The sequence below is a fragment of the Embiotoca jacksoni genome, unplaced genomic scaffold (assembly GCF_022577435.1).
Source record: "Embiotoca jacksoni isolate LCO1_2020_lvr unplaced genomic scaffold, fEmbJac1.0.p SCAF_99, whole genome shotgun sequence".
Taxonomy (NCBI): domain Eukaryota; kingdom Metazoa; phylum Chordata; class Actinopteri; family Embiotocidae; genus Embiotoca; species Embiotoca jacksoni.
In genome coordinates, this window is record NW_027185457.1 from 452040 (window position 1) to 470499 (window position 18460).

The window sequence follows — 18460 nt, forward strand, 5'->3', positions numbered from 1 at the left end:
CCATGGAAAAACTGCAGACGAAAAAAATTTCAAATCTTAACAGATTACAGACAGTCTAGGTGCTCCAAAGTTACCCATGTTTAAAGGACAGGACAGGCGCCTCTCCTTATTTGGAAATATTGAACATTCAAGGGAACAATGTTCACTGGACCTGTGGGAGGTTATGTACAGTCCAACTCAGAAATGGACTGTAAATAAATATCTCTTTTGCCACCCACCGCCGTCTCATTTGATTTGCTCACTCCAAATCTACAATTTCGATCCATTAAAGCTTAAATACAATCAGCAGGGTTTACACTTTCTGCAGCTGGAGGTGAGTTATAAATACAGTTTTATTGTTAGTTTCAAACACGGCTGAGCTTTCACTACAAGCAAACATTTCTGATATTACTAGAAGGGAAACCTGTGATCATTAAAAATCATGTTTATACTTTCTTTGACCCTCTCTGCCGTGGAGATATTGTTCATGTTCATATTATGGAGCTGTCAGCTTGTTTCCAGTCAGGAACTGAGGGCTCCTGATCAATAGTTTCTCGCTGTTCCTTTCACACAACCAGATTTAAAGTCGTAAATATCCAACATGTTTGATGTAGTTTATTCAGGTTGTCCTGAAGTTTCCTGATCTGAGTCCTTTAGTTAGTTTAGTTAATTGCCAGACAAATAATCATGATTAACAATTTATTTGTCTTTCTCTGCTCATTTAAGGCCTAATTATAGTTAATAAATATACCGCATGCAGTAGAACAACCATTTTCTGGCCCTGGTGTTTGACTTTACAACTAAATCCAGGATGTTTATGTCAATTGAAGTTCACTGAAAATAATCCACACAATAAGAGTTGATGGTATGGCTGTGCCATATCAATCAATACAATTAATCACGAGTGTTAAAATATGGACTTTCTGACAGATTGCTGGGTAAAAATGTTCCACGACTTCATCCGCCTGCTTCCGCTGCTCCTCGTGGCCGCCTGTTCATCTCAGAGTGCAGGTGAGTCCACAGTTACTCAGTCATGGACAGACAGCAGACTCTTTTTGCTGTCCTCTGTCGTACTGGACTCTTCCCTACAGCCAAGTTCAGGAGGCTTTGACCCAGCACGACTCCTCTGCATTGCTTCTTTCTTTGGACGTCAGGAAACAGAGATTAATGTTTCTCTTTCTTTGTTTCAGGTCAGTGGGTGGAGGTTGATCCAGTGGTGGTGTCGCATCCTGGCCAGACAGTCAACCTGCGCTGTGGCTTCACTGGCTCCAGGATGCAGCTCACAATGGTCAGACTCCCATGATCAATTTTCTTTGCGTTTGTGAACGGTCATAATGAAGCCTTGAGTTCATAATTTGGCCGGCGCCATCTTTCTAGTCCCAAGCAGTGTGTAGCCGGTAGTGACCATATTTGGGCGAGCTCGGGGGGGTGTGAGCGGAGGATCTGACTCGATCTGACTGGAAACCTGCCGATACTACGTCCCGCCCATCAATAGCTGTAACCTGACTGCACCACAGGCCTGATGGGATGATGGGATTATTTTCAGATGGACGGCCAGAAAACTAATAAGAAGGAGTGACGTTGGCTCACAAAACCGAGACAACTTGTGGAGAAATCTTATTGAGGGAGAATTTTTTGAGACTTGTTGAATGGGAGTCTATGGAGCCGGAGTCCTTTTGGAGCCAACCTCGAGTGGCACTCAGTGGTATTACAGTTTAAGGCACATCTGCATCAGCCTCATTTTAAAGAGCCCGAAGCTATGTCCACTTTTATACACAGTCTATGGTTGAGTCTGAAGATTCAATCTAACAAACAGCACAGGGCTCTATTTTGTTTTGTGGGTTGAACAACAGTTGCATCTCTTAGTCACATCTTTGTGAAGTGAGAAGTCCACGACTCAATGTTGTGTTCAACCTCCTCTGTCACAGGTCACCTGGGTCTATGAGCCGAAGGATGGAGAAAGGCTCAACATTGCTGTGTTTCACCCCCACTTCGATCCCAACTACCCCGACTCACATGTGGAGGGCAGAATCAGCTTCGCAACCAGTCCTCCGAAACTGGCCAACCCCTCCATCCAGATAACTAATGTGAAGAAGAGCGATGAAGGGAAGTACATCTGCGAATACGCCACCTACCCCAGCGGCAATGAGCAAGGCATCACAGCCCTCGTCATCCGGGGTAGGTTACTAGCATAACCTCCATACTGTGATCAGAGAGTGTTGAAACAGCAGCTGCTTTGTGGCATGAAGGGTCATGAATGCTCTGATAAATTGATGCGAGGCTGATTAAACTGATTCTGGACGACTCTTGTAATTAATTCTTTGACCTCTCTGTGACCTTTGCTGGAGAGTCCATCCACATGTTGATGAGGTCAGAATGTGCTTTGGCTCTAAAGACTGTAGGGTCCACAGTTACTCAGTCATGAACAGACAGCAGACTCTTTTTGCTGTCCTCTGTCGTACCGGACTCTTACCTACAGCCAAGTTCAGGAGGCTTTGACCCGGCATGACTCCTTTCCATTGCTTATTTCTTTAGACGTCAGGAAATAGAGATGAATGCTTCTTTCTTTGTTTCAGATCAGCAGGTGGAGGTTGATCCAGAGGTGGTGTCACATCCTGGCCAGACAGTCAACCTGCGCTGTGGCTTCACTGCTGGCTCCGGGACGCAGCTCACAATGGTCAGACTCCCATGATGCATTTTTTTGCATTTGTGAACGGTCATAATGAAGCCTTGAGTTCATAATTTGGCCGGCGCCATCTTTCTAGTCCCAAGCAGTGTGGAGCCGGTAGTGACCATATTTGGGCGAGCTCGGGGGGGTGAGCGGAGGATCTGACTCGATCTGACTGGAAACCTGCCGATACTACGTCCCGCCCACCAATAGCTGTAACCTGACTGCGCCACAGGCCTGATGGGATGATGGGATTATTTTCAGATGGACGGCCAGAAAACTAATAAGAAGGAGTGACGTTGGCTCACAAAACCGAGACAACTCGTGGAGAAATCTTATTGAGGGAGAATTTTTTGAGACTACTTGAATGGGAGTCTATGGAGCCGGAGTCCTTTTGGAGCCAACCTCTAGTGGCACTCAGTGATATTGCACCTTAAGGCGCATCTGCATCGGCCTCATTTTAAAGAGCCCGAAGCTATGTCCACTTTTATACACAGTCTATGGTTGAATCTGAAGATTCAATCTAACAAACAGCACAGGGCTCCATTTTGTTTTGTGGGTTGAACAACAGTTGCATCTCTTAGTCACATCTTTGTGAAGTGAGAAGTCCACGACTCAATGTTGTGTTCAACCTCCTCTGTCACAGGTCACCTGGATTTACGAGTCGAAGGACGGAGAAAGGCTCAACATTGCTGTGTTTCACCCCAACTTCGATCCCAACTACCCCGACTCACATGTGAAGGGCAGAATCAGCTTCGCAACCAGTCCTCCGAAACTGGCCAACCCCTCCATCCAGATAACTAATGTAAAGAAGAGCGATGAAGGGAAGTACATCTGTGAATACGCCACCTACCCCAGCAGCAACGAGCAAGGCATCACATCCCTCGTCATCCGGGGTAGGTTACTAGCATAACCTCCATACTGTGATCAGAGAGCGGTGAAACAGCAGCTGCTTTGTGGCACGAAGGGTCATGAATGCTCTGATAAATTGATGCGAGGCTGATTAAACTGATTCTGGACGACTCTTGTAATTAATTCCTTGACCTCTCTGTGACCTTTGCTGGAGAGTCCATCCACATGTTGATGAGGTCAGAATGTGCTTTGGCTCTAAAGACTGTAGGGTCCACAGTTACTCAGTCATGGACAGACAGCAGACTCTTTTTGCTGTCCTCTGTTGTACCGGACTCTTCCTTACAGCCAAGTTCAGGAGGCTTTGACCCGGCATGACTCCTCTGCATTGCTTCTTTCTTTAGACGTCAGGAAACAGAGATGAATGCTTCTTTCTTTGTTTCAGATCAGCCGGTGGAGGTTGATCCAGAGGTGGTGTCGCATCCTGGCCAGACAGTCAACCTGCGCTGTGGCTTCACTGCTGGCTCCGGGACGCAGCTCACAATGGTCAGACTCCCATGATGCATTTTTTTGCATTTGTGAACGGTCATAATGAAGCCTTGAGTTCATAATTTGGCCGGCGCCATCTTTCTAGTCCCAAGCAGTGTGGAGCCGGTAGTGACCATATTTGGGCGAGCTCGGGGGGGGTGAGCGGAGGATCTGACTCGATCTGACTGGAAACCTGCCGATACTACGTCCCGCCCACCGATAGCTGCAACCTGACTGCGCCACAGGCCTGATGGGATGATGGGATTATTTTCAGATGGACGGCCAGAAAACTAATAAGAAGGAGTGACGTTGGCTCACAAAACCGAGACAACTCGTGGAGAAATCTTATTGAGGGAGAATTTTTTGAGACTACTTGAATGGGAGTCTATGGAGCCGGAGTCCTTTTGGAGCCAACCTCTAGTGGCACTCAGTGGTATTGCACCTTAAGGCGCATCTGCATCGGCCTCATTTTAAAGAGCCCGAAGCTATGTCCACTTTTATACACAGTCTATGGTTGAATCTGAAGATTCAATCTAACAAACAGCACAGGGCTCCATTTTGTTTTGTGGGTTGGACAACAGTTGCATCTCTTAGTCACATCTTTGTGAAGTGAGAAGTCCACGACTCAATGTTGTGTTCAACCTCCTCTGTCACAGGTCACCTGGATCTACGAGTCGAAGGACGGAGAAAGGCTCAACATTGCTGTGTTTCACCCCAACTTCAATCCCAACCACCCCGACTCACATGTGAATAGCAGAATCAGTTTCGGACCCAGTCCTCCGAACCTGGCCAACCCCTCCATCCAGATAAGAGATGTGAAGAAGAGCGATGAAGGGAAGTACATCTGCCAATACGCCACCTACCCTAGCGGCTACGAGCAAGGCATCACATCCCTCGTCATCCGGGGTAGGTTACTAACATAACCTCCATACTGTGATCAGAGAGCGGTGAAACAGCAGCTGCTTTGTGGCATGAAGGGTCATGAATGCTCTGATAAATTGATGCGAGGCTGATTAAACTGATTCTGGACGACTCTTGTAATTAATTCTTTGACCTCTCTGTGACCTTTGCTGGAGAGTCCATCCACATGTTGATGAGGTCAGAATGTGCTTTGGCTCTAAAGACTGTAGGGTCCACAGTTACTCAGTCATGGACAGACAGCAGACTCTTTTTGCTGTCCTCTGTCGTACCGGACTCTTCCCTACAGCCAAGTTCAGGAGGCTTTGACCCGGCATGACTCCTTTCCATTGCTTCTTTCTTTAGACGTCAGGAAACAGAGATGAATGTTTCTCTTTCTTTGTTTCAGGTCAGCAGGTGGAGGTTGATCCAGAGGTGGTGTCGCATCCTGGCCAGACAGTCAACCTGCGCTGTGGCTTCACTGCTGGCTCCGGGACGCAGCTCACAATGGTCAGACTCCCATGGTACATTTTTTTGCATTTGTGAACGGTCATAATGAAGCCTCGAGTTCATAATTTGGCCGGCGCCATCTTTCTAGTCCCAAGCAGTGTGGAGCCGGTAGTGACCATATTTGGGCGAGCTCGGGGGGGGTGAGCGGAGGATCTGACTCGATCTGACTGGAAACCTGCCGATACTACGTCCCGCCCACCGATAGCTGTAACCTGACTGCGCCACAGGCCTGATGGGATGATGGGATTATTTTCAGATGGACGGCCAGAAAACTAATAAGAAGGAGTGACGTTGGCTCACAAAACCGAGACAACTCGTGGAGAAATCTTATTGAGGGAGAATTTTTTGAGACTAGTTGAATGGGAGTCTATGGAGCCGGAGTCCTTTTGGAGCCAACCTCTAGTGGCACTCAGTGGTATTACAGTTTAAGGCACATCTGCATCGGCCTCATTTTAAAGAGCCCAAAGCTACGATCCACTTTTATACACAGTCTATGGTTGAGTCTGAAGATTCAATCTAACAAACAGCACAGGGCTCCATTTTGATTTGTGGGTTGAACAACAGTTGCATCTCTTAGTCACATCTTTGTGAAGTGAGAAGTCCACGATTCTGAATGTTGTGTTCAACCTCGTCTGTCACAGGTCATCTGGATCTACGAGCCAAAGGACGGAGAAAGGATCTACATTGCTGTGTTTCACCCCAACTTCGTTCCCAACTACCCCGACTCACATGTGAAGGGCAGAATCAGTTTTGGACCCAGTCCTCTGAACCTGGCCAACCCCTCCATCCAGATAAGAGATGTGAAGAAGAGCGATGAAGGGAAGTACATCTGCGAATACGCCACCTACCCCAGTGGCAACGAGCAAGGCGTCACATCCCTCGTCATCCGGGGTAGGTTACAAACATAACCTCCATACTGTGATCAGAGAGCGGTGAAACAGCAGCTGCTTTGTGGCACGAAGGGTCATGAATGCTCTGATAAATTGAATGACTCGTTCTGCTGCAGCCTCGACCAATTAGGTGCCAGTATTTGCCGGACCAATCACCTGTGAGTATTTCCTGTCATGAGCACACAGCTGATACAGACAACTTCTGTTCTGATCGTCACTTCCTGTTCAGGTTCAGAAAGACACCTCTTTGTTAATGTTTTCAGGGTTTTGAGGATCAGAGCGAGTTGATGAGACGCCATGCTGGAAATCAAACTTCACTCTTACCTGCTGCTGATTTGACTTGTGACCAAGATACTAAATGTGGATTTCCCTTTCAAGACACCTGGTGCTGAATTTCACACATAACAAAACATTATATGGTATTTTTGTGATGATTAAACAATAATAAAGTGAAAACAGGACAAGTCACTGTGGAACTGTTACTCATCTTCAACATTCATAAAATACTGAATATGTGGTCATTAGAGTTCGAATGGGACATTCAGCCAACGTTACAGCTGCAGGAAGTTGTGTCTCCTGTTTTCTTTTCTGCAGCCGTGACCACAGCAGCTGAGGCTTGATGTGTCATCTACACATAAACTAACATTTATCTAAATTTCTATATAAGGTTGCAGAGTGGAAGCATGAACAATTTTTAAATAAGCAGAGGTTCTCATTCAGAGCCTTGTGGTACACCACCACCATTTGTGGAGAAAACATTCCCACAGCAGAATATAAACCAGAGAAACCAACTAAATCTGAATGTCTTTTAACGATCTGAAGTATGAACACCACAGAAACTCCTCCTCCTCTTCATATCTATCTATCTATCTATCTGTCTATCTGTCTATCTATCTATCTATCTATCTATCTATCTATCTATTTTTCCTTTCTGCCCCACCTCCTACCGGCTCACCTGATTGTCATGGTAACCGCCCTCCCTCCCTGTCACAATGCGTCCACCGGAGCGCCTCGGTGAAACCTGAGCAGGCGTGGCGGCTCGTGGTCACCGGAGCCGGGCCGCTGCTGAATGTTTGATGGAGGCTGTCAGAGATCCTCTGAGCCGCGGTGTCGACCACAAACTCACCTGGACAGGTAGGCAGACGCTCCGGGACGCTGCGAGGCTTCAGCAGGCAGGTAACGATCTTTAACCTTCACTCTGACCTTTGATTTCTTTATAGGCAGGCAAATATCTGAGTGACATCATCATGTATAATCAGTTATCTCACCTCTGTTCAATGAAAACCGTATATCTGAGGCATCCAGGGGCCACAGAGATCCTGGTTCAGCCTCAGTGACGGGTCATGGTTACAATTCTTCTGTAAGACTGAGGACCCAAAGCTCCAGGTTTTCCTTAGTGTCCACATGATTCAATTAAACATGAATTTGTTATTTGTTCTAAATGAACGCCATTAAAAGTCAAATCTGATAAATATCCTGGTTCTGGTCTGTGAAGGGAGTCTGAGTTACAGAATCTTATTTTAGTTTGTGTGCAGCTTCATCGAATAGCTTAAATACATTTCAGTCTTGTGTCATTTATCTTGTGGAAAACTTACATCTTCACAGAGCTGACAATTATTTTCATTATTGATACACCTGACAGTTCTTCTCTTTAATAATTGATTGTTCAGTGTATACAATGTCACAAAAAAGTGATGAAATGTCTATCCTTATTCCCTGAAGCAGAACATGTTTGGTTTTATTATCTACAGATTATTTATTCTCTTTATTTATTAAAAACAAACAAAGGTTTTAAAAGCTCCATCAAAGTTGTAGCCAATTGATTTTCTGTATTGTTTCAGCTGCTGTTTGGATGTTTAATGGGGGGCAGTGAGGGCCCATCCACCTGTTTTAGCCCCGGGGCCCACAAATGATTAGAAGAGGCCCTGTCTGCATTTTAATTTACCCAAAGACTTTAATGTTTTCAGAGGATTTTTACTTCTCAGTACAGCAAGTGTCTTCATTATTATTGTTATATTTATCTGATTATTATAATGACACAAAATAATTAATAGTCAAAATATAAATGTTTCCTCAAACCTGCACTCGTTTAATGATACTAGTTTAGGTTTTAGTTAGTCATTTATTTTTCTATTATCTTCCACCAGCTCCTTTTCTTTTTATCTTGTTCAAAGTAATAATTAACAATATAAATTATTTACTGATGGCCTTTAACTGCTTTCTGCTCACAGGATTTACATTAAAAACATTATAGAACATGTTGATTCATCACATTAGTGTACTCCAGTGTTTTATTAACATTATAAATCCTACAGGATAAGTGAACTTTATTTGTTCTAATAAGGCTTCTGTAAAACTGCAAAACAGACAAAAAGTTGATGATTTTACCCGACAATCAATCACTGCCATTGATCAGCAGGTAAAACCTGGACTCTCTGCAGCATCCACCGACTGACTGATTCACTCAGCTCTCTGATCCATTTTAAACAAAAATGTACTTTAGTTTCTTATTTACAGTCCAGAGCTCGTGGGAACCTCAAACTTTGTGTTTTGTCTGGTTTTTAAAATTTAAGATAAACACACTACAGGATGCGATTTAGAGGCACAGAGATGGCCGAGTGCAGTGTTGTAGTTTCTACTCGTTTAAAGATGAAATGAACAAAAGCTGAAATGATCAACAGAAAAATTCACATTTTTCTATAATAAATTCATTATTTTACATATGTATGCAAAAAATGCCCGTGAAAGCTGCTCACTGACCATCCGGCATGTTTCTGCATTTTGGGGCCTACGGAGCATGCTCAGCAGCGTTGCTCCTTTCAATTGATTGTGTATGTGAAAATGCCAGGAGGCTGGTTGAATCTTATCAGATTTAATGATTTGATGTTTTGTCTTCATTGTATCTGCTTGAAAACTGAAGAATTTTTAGGTTTTACAGTTTTAAGATGACGTGTGACCTCAAACTGAAGCAATGCGAGCTTCCTGGGAAGCACTGGCAATCCACATCTGGCCCAAAGTTAGCTCCCGTAGCTACACTGGTAACAATGCAACTAGCCACACCTTGGCTAATGTTAGCTCCTGTAGCTATGCTGCTAAAAAGGCAGGTAGCAACACCTGGGCTAACGGGGCAAAGCCCACCAGTATATTTATGTTTTTTTCTACCTGTGACAGGTGATGGTGTCAGGATGTCTGAAGGGAGGCAGCGAACTTTGTCCACCTCTGGAGAGTCTCTGTATCAGATCCTCGGTCTGGAGAAAGGCTGCACCCATGACGAAATCAAGAAATCCTACAGGTGAGACGACCAAAGCCCCGCCCACTCACCTGCTGCTGAAACTGCTAAAGTTGAATGTTGGTTTGATGAATGCAGGATCGGAGCTGGCTCCACAGGTAAACACTTCACTTTGTCATTTGACACAAACACAGACATCTGTGCGGCAGCGCCCCCTGCTGTGTGGACGCCCGCTAGTGCACCGACAAGTGGTTTAAAATTAGTTAAATTAGAAGTTTCTAAGTTTACATGTTCTGTGATGCTGAACACCAGCGAACCTTAAAGCCTGTGTTTGTTGTCAGGAAGCTGGCGCTGCGGTACCACCCGGATAAAAACCCGGACAACCCCGAGGCCTCGGAGAAGTTCAAGGAGCTGAACAGCGCTCACGCCGTCCTGTCCGACCTCCCCAAGAGGAACATCTACGACTCGTACGGCTCTCTGGGACTCTACGTGGCTCAGCAGTTCGGAGAGGATAATGTCAACGCGTACTTCATGCTGTCCACCTGGTGGGCCAAGGTGGGGGGCGGGGCTTATACTGACTCTGACTAAATAGAGGTGACATGAGATGTTGTCAAGCGATGGTCTGTTTCTGTTCCAGGGTCTGTTTTTTGTTTGTGGGATCGTGACCGGATGTTACTGCTGCTGCTGCCTCTGCTGCTGCTGCAACTGCTGCTGCGGGAAACTCAAGCCGACGCCCACAGGTGAGGGGGCGGAGCAAGACTACGTTTCCCCCGACGACCTGGAGGAGGAGATCCGCAACGACCCTGACAATGGTGAGATGACAGGAAGCTTTTATTTTGACAGCCTTCCTGTAACTATTAAATGCGCACCTTTGTTTTGTTGTGTTTGTTTTATTTTGCGTTTTGTTTGTCTTTTTTTTATTTTGTTATGTTTTGTAGTGTTTGTTTTATTTTGTGTTTTCTTTGTGTCTTTTTTATTTTGCTGTTTTGTTGTGTTTGTTTTGTGTTTTTGTTTTGTTTTTGTCTTTGTTTTGTTGCAGAGTCACATCTGTCCACAGATAAATGTAATAATGAATCTGAGTTTGTGCTTTGTGTTTCTCTGCAGACGTCGAAGCTCCGATCGTCCACCAGCCGACTAACGCCAGCGAGAAGACTCAGCTGATTACCGACGGACACCGCAGATACGGAGACACCTACACATGAAGCTGATACGAGACAGGAAACTCATCACAGCTTTAAAGACAGAACCTGATGCACCTCTGCAGGTCCATTCAATGAAGTGAAAACAACAGTTCTGCATCAAAAACACAAAGTCTGACATTTAGTGAAATCAGTTTGATCTGGAGAAATTTTATTTTATCTGACTCTGAATTACAACATCTGTATCCTGTTTATTATGTTGTGAGAACAAGAGCCACATCTGTTCGAAAATCTTGTCCACCAAATTTTTTAAAAATAGTCGTGTTCTGGCTCTTCAGGGACTTCGTAGTTTTCCAAAAATGTAGGACTGTCTTTATCGTTGTTTATCAGATTAATGCTCTGATTGGTTGTTGGAGCTTAAAACAGCTGAATTAAACCGTCAGACAGTCAACACACTTATCACATATATTATTTTGTCGTCACGGTAACATAAATAGAAATCTCATTTGTCGTCGTGTCCGATGATGTAAATAATGTTTTGGTTTGGAGTTTGTTTTTTGTTCGTATTGATGTTATTTGTGACCTGAAATAAACCTGAGGAGACACCTGTGGTCATGTGACGTGACCTCTCTTCTGTATTCATCAGGAACATGCACGTTGATAAATTATTGATGATGTGTAATTCCAGTAAACAGTCCCGAAGAGTGTATATTCTGAAATTAATGAGGCAGTTTTTTTAATGTGAAGATTTTTCCTTCTTTTATGTCAACCAAACCTGATAGGAACTAAAAGTCTGTTTTTGATATTTATATTTTGATCTTTGATTTTATATTTCTCCTCTTTGGTTGGCTAAAGGCTGCTTTTATCTTCAGGTCGGGTCAAAAAAAGATATTTTAATATTTGAACATCTGAAATAATTTGTATCAGAGATCATTTAAAAGCTTAAATGTGTCTCGATCTGATCTGATTAAACAGGGTTTTTTTTTTGCAAACAAGCATTTATATACTGTTAAATATCTTTATTTATTTCTTGTTTGAAATCTTCTACTAACAGACTTCAGATTTGTATTTAGACAATAATATCTTCTTATTAACTTGTGAGAATAGGACCCATGTGTTGTTTTCTACTCAGCTGTAATGATGACTCACATGTTTGAGTCTGACCAGCAGAAGGAGCTGCAGCTTCCTCAGCTGCTCTAAAAACGGTGGATTGTCCCTTTAACAGCCGTCCCACTTACTCACCCCTTGCTCCCCGCCTCCCCTCCCTCTCATTTCTCCTCCTGACCTTTGACATATAAGGGCATGTCGGCACGGCAACGGCTGACGTTCCTCTGTCTAAAAACAGACTCAGTGGTCAGTGTGCAGCCAGCAGGCCTCTCAAACGCTCCTCTCTGCTGCTTCTCTGATTTTACTTTATTTCTCTGCTGGGACTTCTCGCCCCTCCACGTCCCCCCCCTAACCTGTCCAGGTGACGGGTGTTTCTCCCCCAGCGTCCTCAGTGTCTTACAGCGTCATGGACACTCTGGAGAAGCAGCTCATCTGTCCCATCTGTCTGGAGATGTTCACCAAGCCGGTGGTGATCCTGCCCTGCCAGCACAACCTCTGCCGCAAGTGTGCCAATGACATCTTCCAGGTGAGGGCCACACACACACCTGAGGGGCCACACACACACCTGAGGGGCCACACACACACACCTGAGGGACCACACACACACCTGAGGGCCACACACACACCTGAGGGGCCACACACACACACCTGAGGGACCACACACACACCTGAGGGCCACACACACACACCTGAAGGACCACACACACACCTGAGGGCCACACACACACCTGAGGGGCCACACACACACCTGAGGGCCACACACACACCTGAAGGACCACACACACACCTGAGGGCCACACACACACCTGAGGGGCCACACACACACACCTGAGGGCCACACACACACACCTGAAGGACCACACACACACCTGAGGGCCACACACACACCTGAGGGGCCACACACACACCTGAGGGGCCACACACACACACCTGAGGGACCACACACACACCTGAGGGCCACACACACACCTGAGGGGCCACACACACACACCTGAGGGACCACACACACACCTGAGGGCCACACACACACACCTGAAGGACCACACACACACCTGAGGGCCACACACACACCTGAGGGGCCACACACACACCTGAGGGCCACACACACACCTGAAGGACCACACACACACCTGAGGGCCACACACACACCTGAGGGGCCACACACACACCTGAGGGCCACACACACACCTGAAGGACCACACACACACCTGAGGGCCACACACACACCTGAGGGGCCACACACACACACCTGAGGGCCACACACACACACCTGAAGGACCACACACACACCTGAAGGACCACACACACACCTGAGGGCCACACACACACCTGAGGGGCCACACACACACACCTGAGGGCCACACACACACACCTGAAGGACCACACACACACCTGAGGGCCACACACACACCTGAGGGGCCACACACACACCTGAGGGGCCACACACACACACACACCTGAGGATCACACACACCGCCTGCGGGCCAAAGTCCTGTTTTTTTGTTGTGGTGAAATTGTGAGGAAAAAAGCAGAGACTGTTGTAGAAGTTTTGTTCTTGTTGGTGCGTTCAAAGACGCTCAAACATTTGAAATCTGACTGCAGTTTGAAAAAAGAATCCCTGTGAATAACATCAGAGGTCAGTGTTTTATGTTTTGGTGAATCAAGTCAGGAGGTTTCTGTCTTTGCATTTCATAATTTGGTGTCTGGTGAGACATTCCCATGCTAGCTCGATGATTGCACACTGAGCGTGCTCTGAGCTGGCTGACTTCCTGTTTAGCCCTAAGCTAACTTGAATGGAGTTAAAATCCAATCACAAGGCTCTTCTCGACTTTCCAAATGTTATTGAACACTTTAGACTCAACGTCACAAATATGTCAACACTGTTGTTGTAATTCCTCTCACTGACAGCAAGGGGGAGACAAAACTTCCTCACTGCAGGCTTAAATAAGGATAAAATTTTAATTCTACCAGATTGAGACAAATAGAAAACACAAAATACAAAATCTTTAAACAAAGATCAAATCCTTACGACTCTTTCAACCGCATCTTTTTTTTTTTTTTTTACTGCGTTTGATTTCAAAGGGATCAGAGTGTCCTTGAAAGCACCACCGGACAGCAGACATTTCCTAAACAAATGTCAACAGATTAAATAACAACAACAAACAAATGAAATCAGGAGACAGAAACAGACAGCAGATAAAGGTCTGAAATGTTTATACGATTAAAAGCAGACTTGACGTTAAAAGGATCCACAAACTGACCGAATGTTGAACCTGAAGGCAGCTGCTGACAAAACAAACTCCACTCAATGTGCCGCTGCTCTCGACTGCAACACGTGATCTTCATCAGCACCCGGAGTGTGTTCATCAGACTACTGACCAACAGACTTTTTGGCAACTTTCAGCTCCTTTTTTGTGTTTAGTATACAGTAATCTAAATATTAAATATAAAAATACTGCATCACACGACACACAGATATGAGCTTCAACTGTTTCATCATGCCGAAGGTCTCCTGTTGGAAAGTTTGATTGATACTCATCTCTGAAATCAACAAGTTTTCTCTTTGAAAAGAAGTCTTTGCTCCGTCGATGCTCTCTGCTCCTGTTGTGAATTTCTACCTGTGTGATGCCGCCCCCCCACCCCTCCCTACAGTCATCTAATCCCTACCTGTCGACGAGGAGCGGCTCCACGGTGACGTCCGGCGGACGTTTCCGCTGCCCGTCCTGCCGACATGAGGTGATTCTGGACCGACACGGAGTCTATGGACTCCAGAGGAACCTGCTGGTGGAGAACATCATCGACATGTACAAACAGGGGAGCAGCAGGTACGTAAACATTACACCTGTACACACCTTTATACATACCTGTGCACACACTGAGGGGGTCAGCAGTTTGGCTCGTGAAACGTCTGGCTTTTATTTTGTCGATTTGGTAGTTTTTCATTAGTGATGATGTCACAGTTTTGATGGACAGGTGGGTCACATGACCCCCGTGTCAGCGTCCTCTCAGCATCTTTGGACAGATGGGTCACGTGACCTCCGTGTCAGACTCCTGCAGCTTTAAACCCGGGTCCCTTCGGTGTGTTGAAACTGTGGGGCTCCTGTTTCTGGCGACTCATCAAAGTGGATTTCACAAGAACCAGAATTCCAGGTGCAGCTGGTCTCATGCTTTCAACAACAACAACAACAACAACAACAGCAGCAGCAACAGCTTGTTTTCAAAGTCTCACTATAAGGCCACAAACAACGAGTGAACAGTAAACAACGTGTTGTGTCTCTGGAGCACCTCCTGAAAGGAGTCGTTGCTCCTCCGACCACCAGAGGTCGCCGTCGGCCACTCAGCGCTCTTCTACTGCAGGAGAAGCGTCGGTGGTCTTCTTCTCTGCTGACACTTGTGACATTCAGAATTTATTTTTAGATGTAGGTCGGTGAGACAGCAGCCGGATTATTTTAGTTCAGCTGGTCAACAATTTCAGGACGAACTGACACAGACGGCAGGTTTCTGCTCCAAAAATCCACAACCGAACAAATACAAACGGGAATACGACCATGTTCCTCTCAGAGAGTGCCCACCCTCACCTGTGTGGGTGTTATGTGTCTCTGTTGTCGTGAGCAACGAGGCCCACTGTTCTTCACCCGTAGGGTGACCAGAGTTTGTCCATCCAGTCCACATGTGGACCTGAAGGAGTATCAGGTCATGTCTGTCTATCAATAAAGCTGCCTGTCTGTCCGTCAGTCTCCCAGTAAACCTGTCTCTCCCTCTGTCTGTCAGTAAACCTGTCCGTCTCTCTCTCTCCCTGTCTGTCTGTCTCTCTACCTGTCTGTCTGTCAGTAAGCCGGTCCCCGAGTTGAAGGTAGACCAGCCCTTGTGTGAGGAACACGAGAACGAGAAGATCAACATCTACTGTGTGAGCTGCAGCGTTCCCACCTGTTCTCTCTGCAAGGTGTTCGGAGCTCACAAAGACTGTGAGGTCGCCCCGCTGGACCACGTCTTCACCCAGCAGAAGGTACACACGCAGCTCTACACACTGCAACAACACACACACACACACACACACACATCAAAGTGCTCGAATGGCCCTCAGACAAGCCTGACCTCCATCTCATAGAGCACCTGTGTAGAGCTGTGTGTGTGTGTGTGTGTGTGTGTGTGTGTGTGTGTGTGTGTGTGTGTGTGTGTGTGTGTGTGCGTGCGTGTGTGTGTGTGTATGCAGGCCGAGCTGACCGACTGTGTCTCCATGCTGGTTGGAAACAACGAGAGGATTCAGGCGATCATCAGTCAGCTGGAAGAAACCTGCCGAACCGTCGACGTGAGTTCATCTCTGCACCTTCGAAATGACCCACCAACACACACACACACACACACACACACACACACACACACACACACACACACACACACACACACACACACACACACACACACACACACACACACACACACAGGGGCCAGAAGGCTTATGAGCTGCTGTTTGAAGTGACAACATTTTCTTTGTTGGGAACACAAAACGAGTCCAACCAAACAAAAATAAATGAAAGACAACTCAAAATGTGCCAAAAAAAACCCACAAAAAAAACAGGAAGAAATGCAGAATCAGCACAAAGAAGTGCAAAACTAATGAAAAAAAATGACTCCAAAGAGACATGAATCGGTGGAAAACAGCCACAAACACAAAATGAGAAAGAGACACGTGTTTGTAGTTGTATTGCGTCTTCTCGTCGTTCCTCTGAGACGTGATGACGTGATGACGTGATGACGGTTGTTTGCAGGAGAACGGTCGCAGGCAGAAGTCGAAGGTGTGCGAGTCGTTCGATCACCTGTTCGCTCTGCTGGAGGAGAAGAAGGGCGACATGACGCTGAGGATCAACGCCGAGCAGGAAGAGAAGCGCGACTACATCCGCAGCCTGAGCGGCAGGTACAGCGAGCACCTGGAAGGCGCCGCCAAGCTGCTGGAGACCGCCATCCAGACCATGGAAGAGTCCGAGATGGCCGTGTTCCTGCAGGTGAACCTGAACGCAGCGCTGCTTACGACACGTCGTTCGTCCTGGACGTCGTAAACAAGCTGCCGCTGACTAAAACCCTTTGTTTGATTTCTTCTCCACAGACGGCCAAACCTCTGCTGCAGAAGTGAGTTTCTGTGTTCGACAACATGTGCTGTTTTTTGTTGTTGTTGTTGTTGTTTTTTTGTTTGTTTGTGTTTTGGTTTATTAAGACGTCAGTTTTGTGGTTTCCTGTCAGGCTCGTGGAGGGCACCAGCACCTCTCACCTGGATAAAATCCAACAAGGCTACGAGAACATGGAGCACTTCAAGGCTAACGTCAGGCGTCAGAGGAGAGCGCTAGCCAGCGTCGACTTCGTCGAACGTAAACGACATCATCACCGACCAATCGGAGACGAGACACTTTAGTCCTTAGCATTGATTAGCATTAGCGTCTAATAATTACTATGGCATTGTTTAGCTACAATATAACGAGCACAGCGTAGACTAATTTTTTTTTTCTGGAAGTATTATTATCTATTACAATATGCAGCTAAATATGACAATGTGTCGCTAGCTGCTAATATTGGCCCGCAGTGTATGCGAACTTATTAGCTTTGAGCTACTGTCAGAGTAACTGGTGTGTGTATGTGGTGGCATGTTTAATGTGTTAGCATTAAATGTACTGTATGCTAAGATGCTACCATGTAGAATGCTAATGTGTTAGCGCTGAATCGTTCACCATTACTGTTTTCTCAGTGGATGACGACGATGACGACGACGACGATGAGTCGGAGGTCAGAGGGTCGACGGCCGGTAGTCGAGTTGAGCCGCAGCAGCAGCAGCGCGCTCCACCTTCAGCTGCAGCTGCTGGACCGTCGGCCAATCAGCAGCCTCCATTTTCAGCCCCGCCCCCGCAGAGACCTTCTGAGACCCCGCCTACACCGACAAAGAACCCCGCCCCTTCACTGTCAAACCAGGCCGCGCCTCCTCCGCCGCTCCCCACTGCGAGCCCCGCCCCCCAGGTATGACACGGCACGCTGCGTTCAGGTGCTGCGGGGAAATATTTTTTTTCAGGTGAAACAGTTTCGATTAAAACGTCCCTTCGTCTCCGAAGAATAAAACAGTTTGGACGTTGAAAACAGCCGCAGGTATCAGGTGTCTTTAACGGTCACGTCTACTTCAACGTTCTTCTTCTTCTTCTTCTTCTTCTTCTTCTTCTTCTTCTTCAGTCCGATCAGCAGAGCGAGTCGGAGGACAGAGATGGAGCCAAACACGTCTTCTCCTTCAGCTGGCTCAACCAGAAATAACAAACCAGGACCTGGATCAGGTCTTCTTCCCTGACAGGTTCCTTTTTTTTTTTTTTCCTAATCTTACATTTCCCTGTTTAAACCTGCAGAAACACCTGAAGCTGTTTGTACTGTTCGTCTTTATTAGCGCAGATTTGTGGAGGGAATTTTATCTGAAAAAATGCCAAAGATACGTTTTTTTCTTTTTTCTTTTGGTAACAGATTCTTTTTAGAAGTCTGGAGGATGTTTTTCTGACGAGTGTCAAAGAAGTGAAAGAAAATATGTCTAAATTTTACATATCTGGAACATTTTGTTGTTTGAACTCAAACTGTTTTCTGTTAAAGTGTCAAATAAATTATTGTTTTATTATAAAGCGGCTTTTCTTTCATCTTTTAC

At 46.0% G+C, this 18460-nt stretch overlaps 3 protein-coding genes across 4 annotated transcripts; all 3 read left to right on the top strand.

Annotated features, from left to right (window-relative positions):
- Positions 1-227: 227 nt before the first annotated feature.
- Positions 228-6789, top strand: LOC138193958 (junctional adhesion molecule-like). The gene is made up of 12 exons (XM_069142292.1): positions 228-313; positions 910-990; positions 1170-1267; positions 1908-2157; positions 2556-2656; positions 3294-3543; positions 3942-4042; positions 4681-4930; positions 5331-5431; positions 6073-6322; positions 6438-6479; positions 6585-6789. Exons 2-11 carry the CDS (start codon positions 924-926, stop codon positions 6449-6451), a joined length of 1482 nt encoding a protein of 493 aa, XP_068998393.1. The 5' UTR covers positions 228-313; positions 910-923; the 3' UTR covers positions 6452-6479; positions 6585-6789.
- A 2065-nt stretch (positions 6790-8854) lies between these two features.
- LOC138193967 (dnaJ homolog subfamily C member 5-like) lies at positions 8855-11494 on the top strand. The gene is made up of 4 exons (XM_069142304.1): positions 8855-9613; positions 9892-10105; positions 10188-10362; positions 10655-11494. Exons 1-4 carry the CDS (start codon positions 9267-9269, stop codon positions 10750-10752), a joined length of 834 nt encoding a protein of 277 aa, XP_068998405.1. The 5' UTR covers positions 8855-9266; the 3' UTR covers positions 10753-11494.
- Positions 11495-12051: 557 nt separating this feature from the next.
- Positions 12052-18437, top strand: LOC138193961 (E3 ubiquitin-protein ligase TRIM63-like). Of its 2 annotated transcripts, XM_069142296.1 has the most exons (10): positions 12052-12322; positions 14449-14621; positions 15628-15802; positions 16010-16105; positions 16566-16799; positions 16901-16923; positions 17035-17159; positions 17534-17799; positions 18007-18121; positions 18286-18437. In XM_069142296.1, exons 1-9 carry the CDS (start codon positions 12203-12205, stop codon positions 18082-18084), a joined length of 1290 nt encoding a protein of 429 aa, XP_068998397.1. In that variant the 5' UTR covers positions 12052-12202; the 3' UTR covers positions 18085-18121; positions 18286-18437. The 2 variants fall into 2 exon arrangements, with proteins under 2 accessions (XP_068998397.1, XP_068998396.1); XM_069142295.1 differs by having other exon boundaries at positions 18007-18437.
- Positions 18438-18460: the final 23 nt, after the last annotated feature.

Bases quoted from the DNA above. Each gene is read 5' to 3' on its own strand.
- LOC138193958 (XM_069142292.1), top strand. From the start codon at position 924: ATGTTCCACGACTTCATCCGCCTGCTTCCGCTGCTCCTCGTGGCCGCC. The intron at 3,544-3,941 runs GTAGGTTACTAG...TCTTTGTTTCAG, and splicing joins CACATCCCTCGTCATCCGGG to ATCAGCCGGTGGAGGTTGAT. The intron at 4,043-4,680 runs GTCAGACTCCCA...CCTCTGTCACAG, and splicing joins CCGGGACGCAGCTCACAATG to GTCACCTGGATCTACGAGTC.
- LOC138193967 (XM_069142304.1), top strand. From the start codon at position 9,267: ATGACGTGTGACCTCAAACTGAAGCAATGCGAGCTTCCTGGGAAGCAC. The intron at 9,614-9,891 runs GTGAGACGACCA...GTTTGTTGTCAG, and splicing joins GAAATCAAGAAATCCTACAG to GAAGCTGGCGCTGCGGTACC. The intron at 10,106-10,187 runs GTGGGGGGCGGG...TTTCTGTTCCAG, and splicing joins TGTCCACCTGGTGGGCCAAG to GGTCTGTTTTTTGTTTGTGG.
- LOC138193961 (XM_069142295.1), top strand. From the start codon at position 12,203: ATGGACACTCTGGAGAAGCAGCTCATCTGTCCCATCTGTCTGGAGATG. The intron at 12,323-14,448 runs GTGAGGGCCACA...CCCTCCCTACAG, and splicing joins GTGCCAATGACATCTTCCAG to TCATCTAATCCCTACCTGTC. The intron at 16,106-16,565 runs GTGAGTTCATCT...GGTTGTTTGCAG, and splicing joins AAACCTGCCGAACCGTCGAC to GAGAACGGTCGCAGGCAGAA.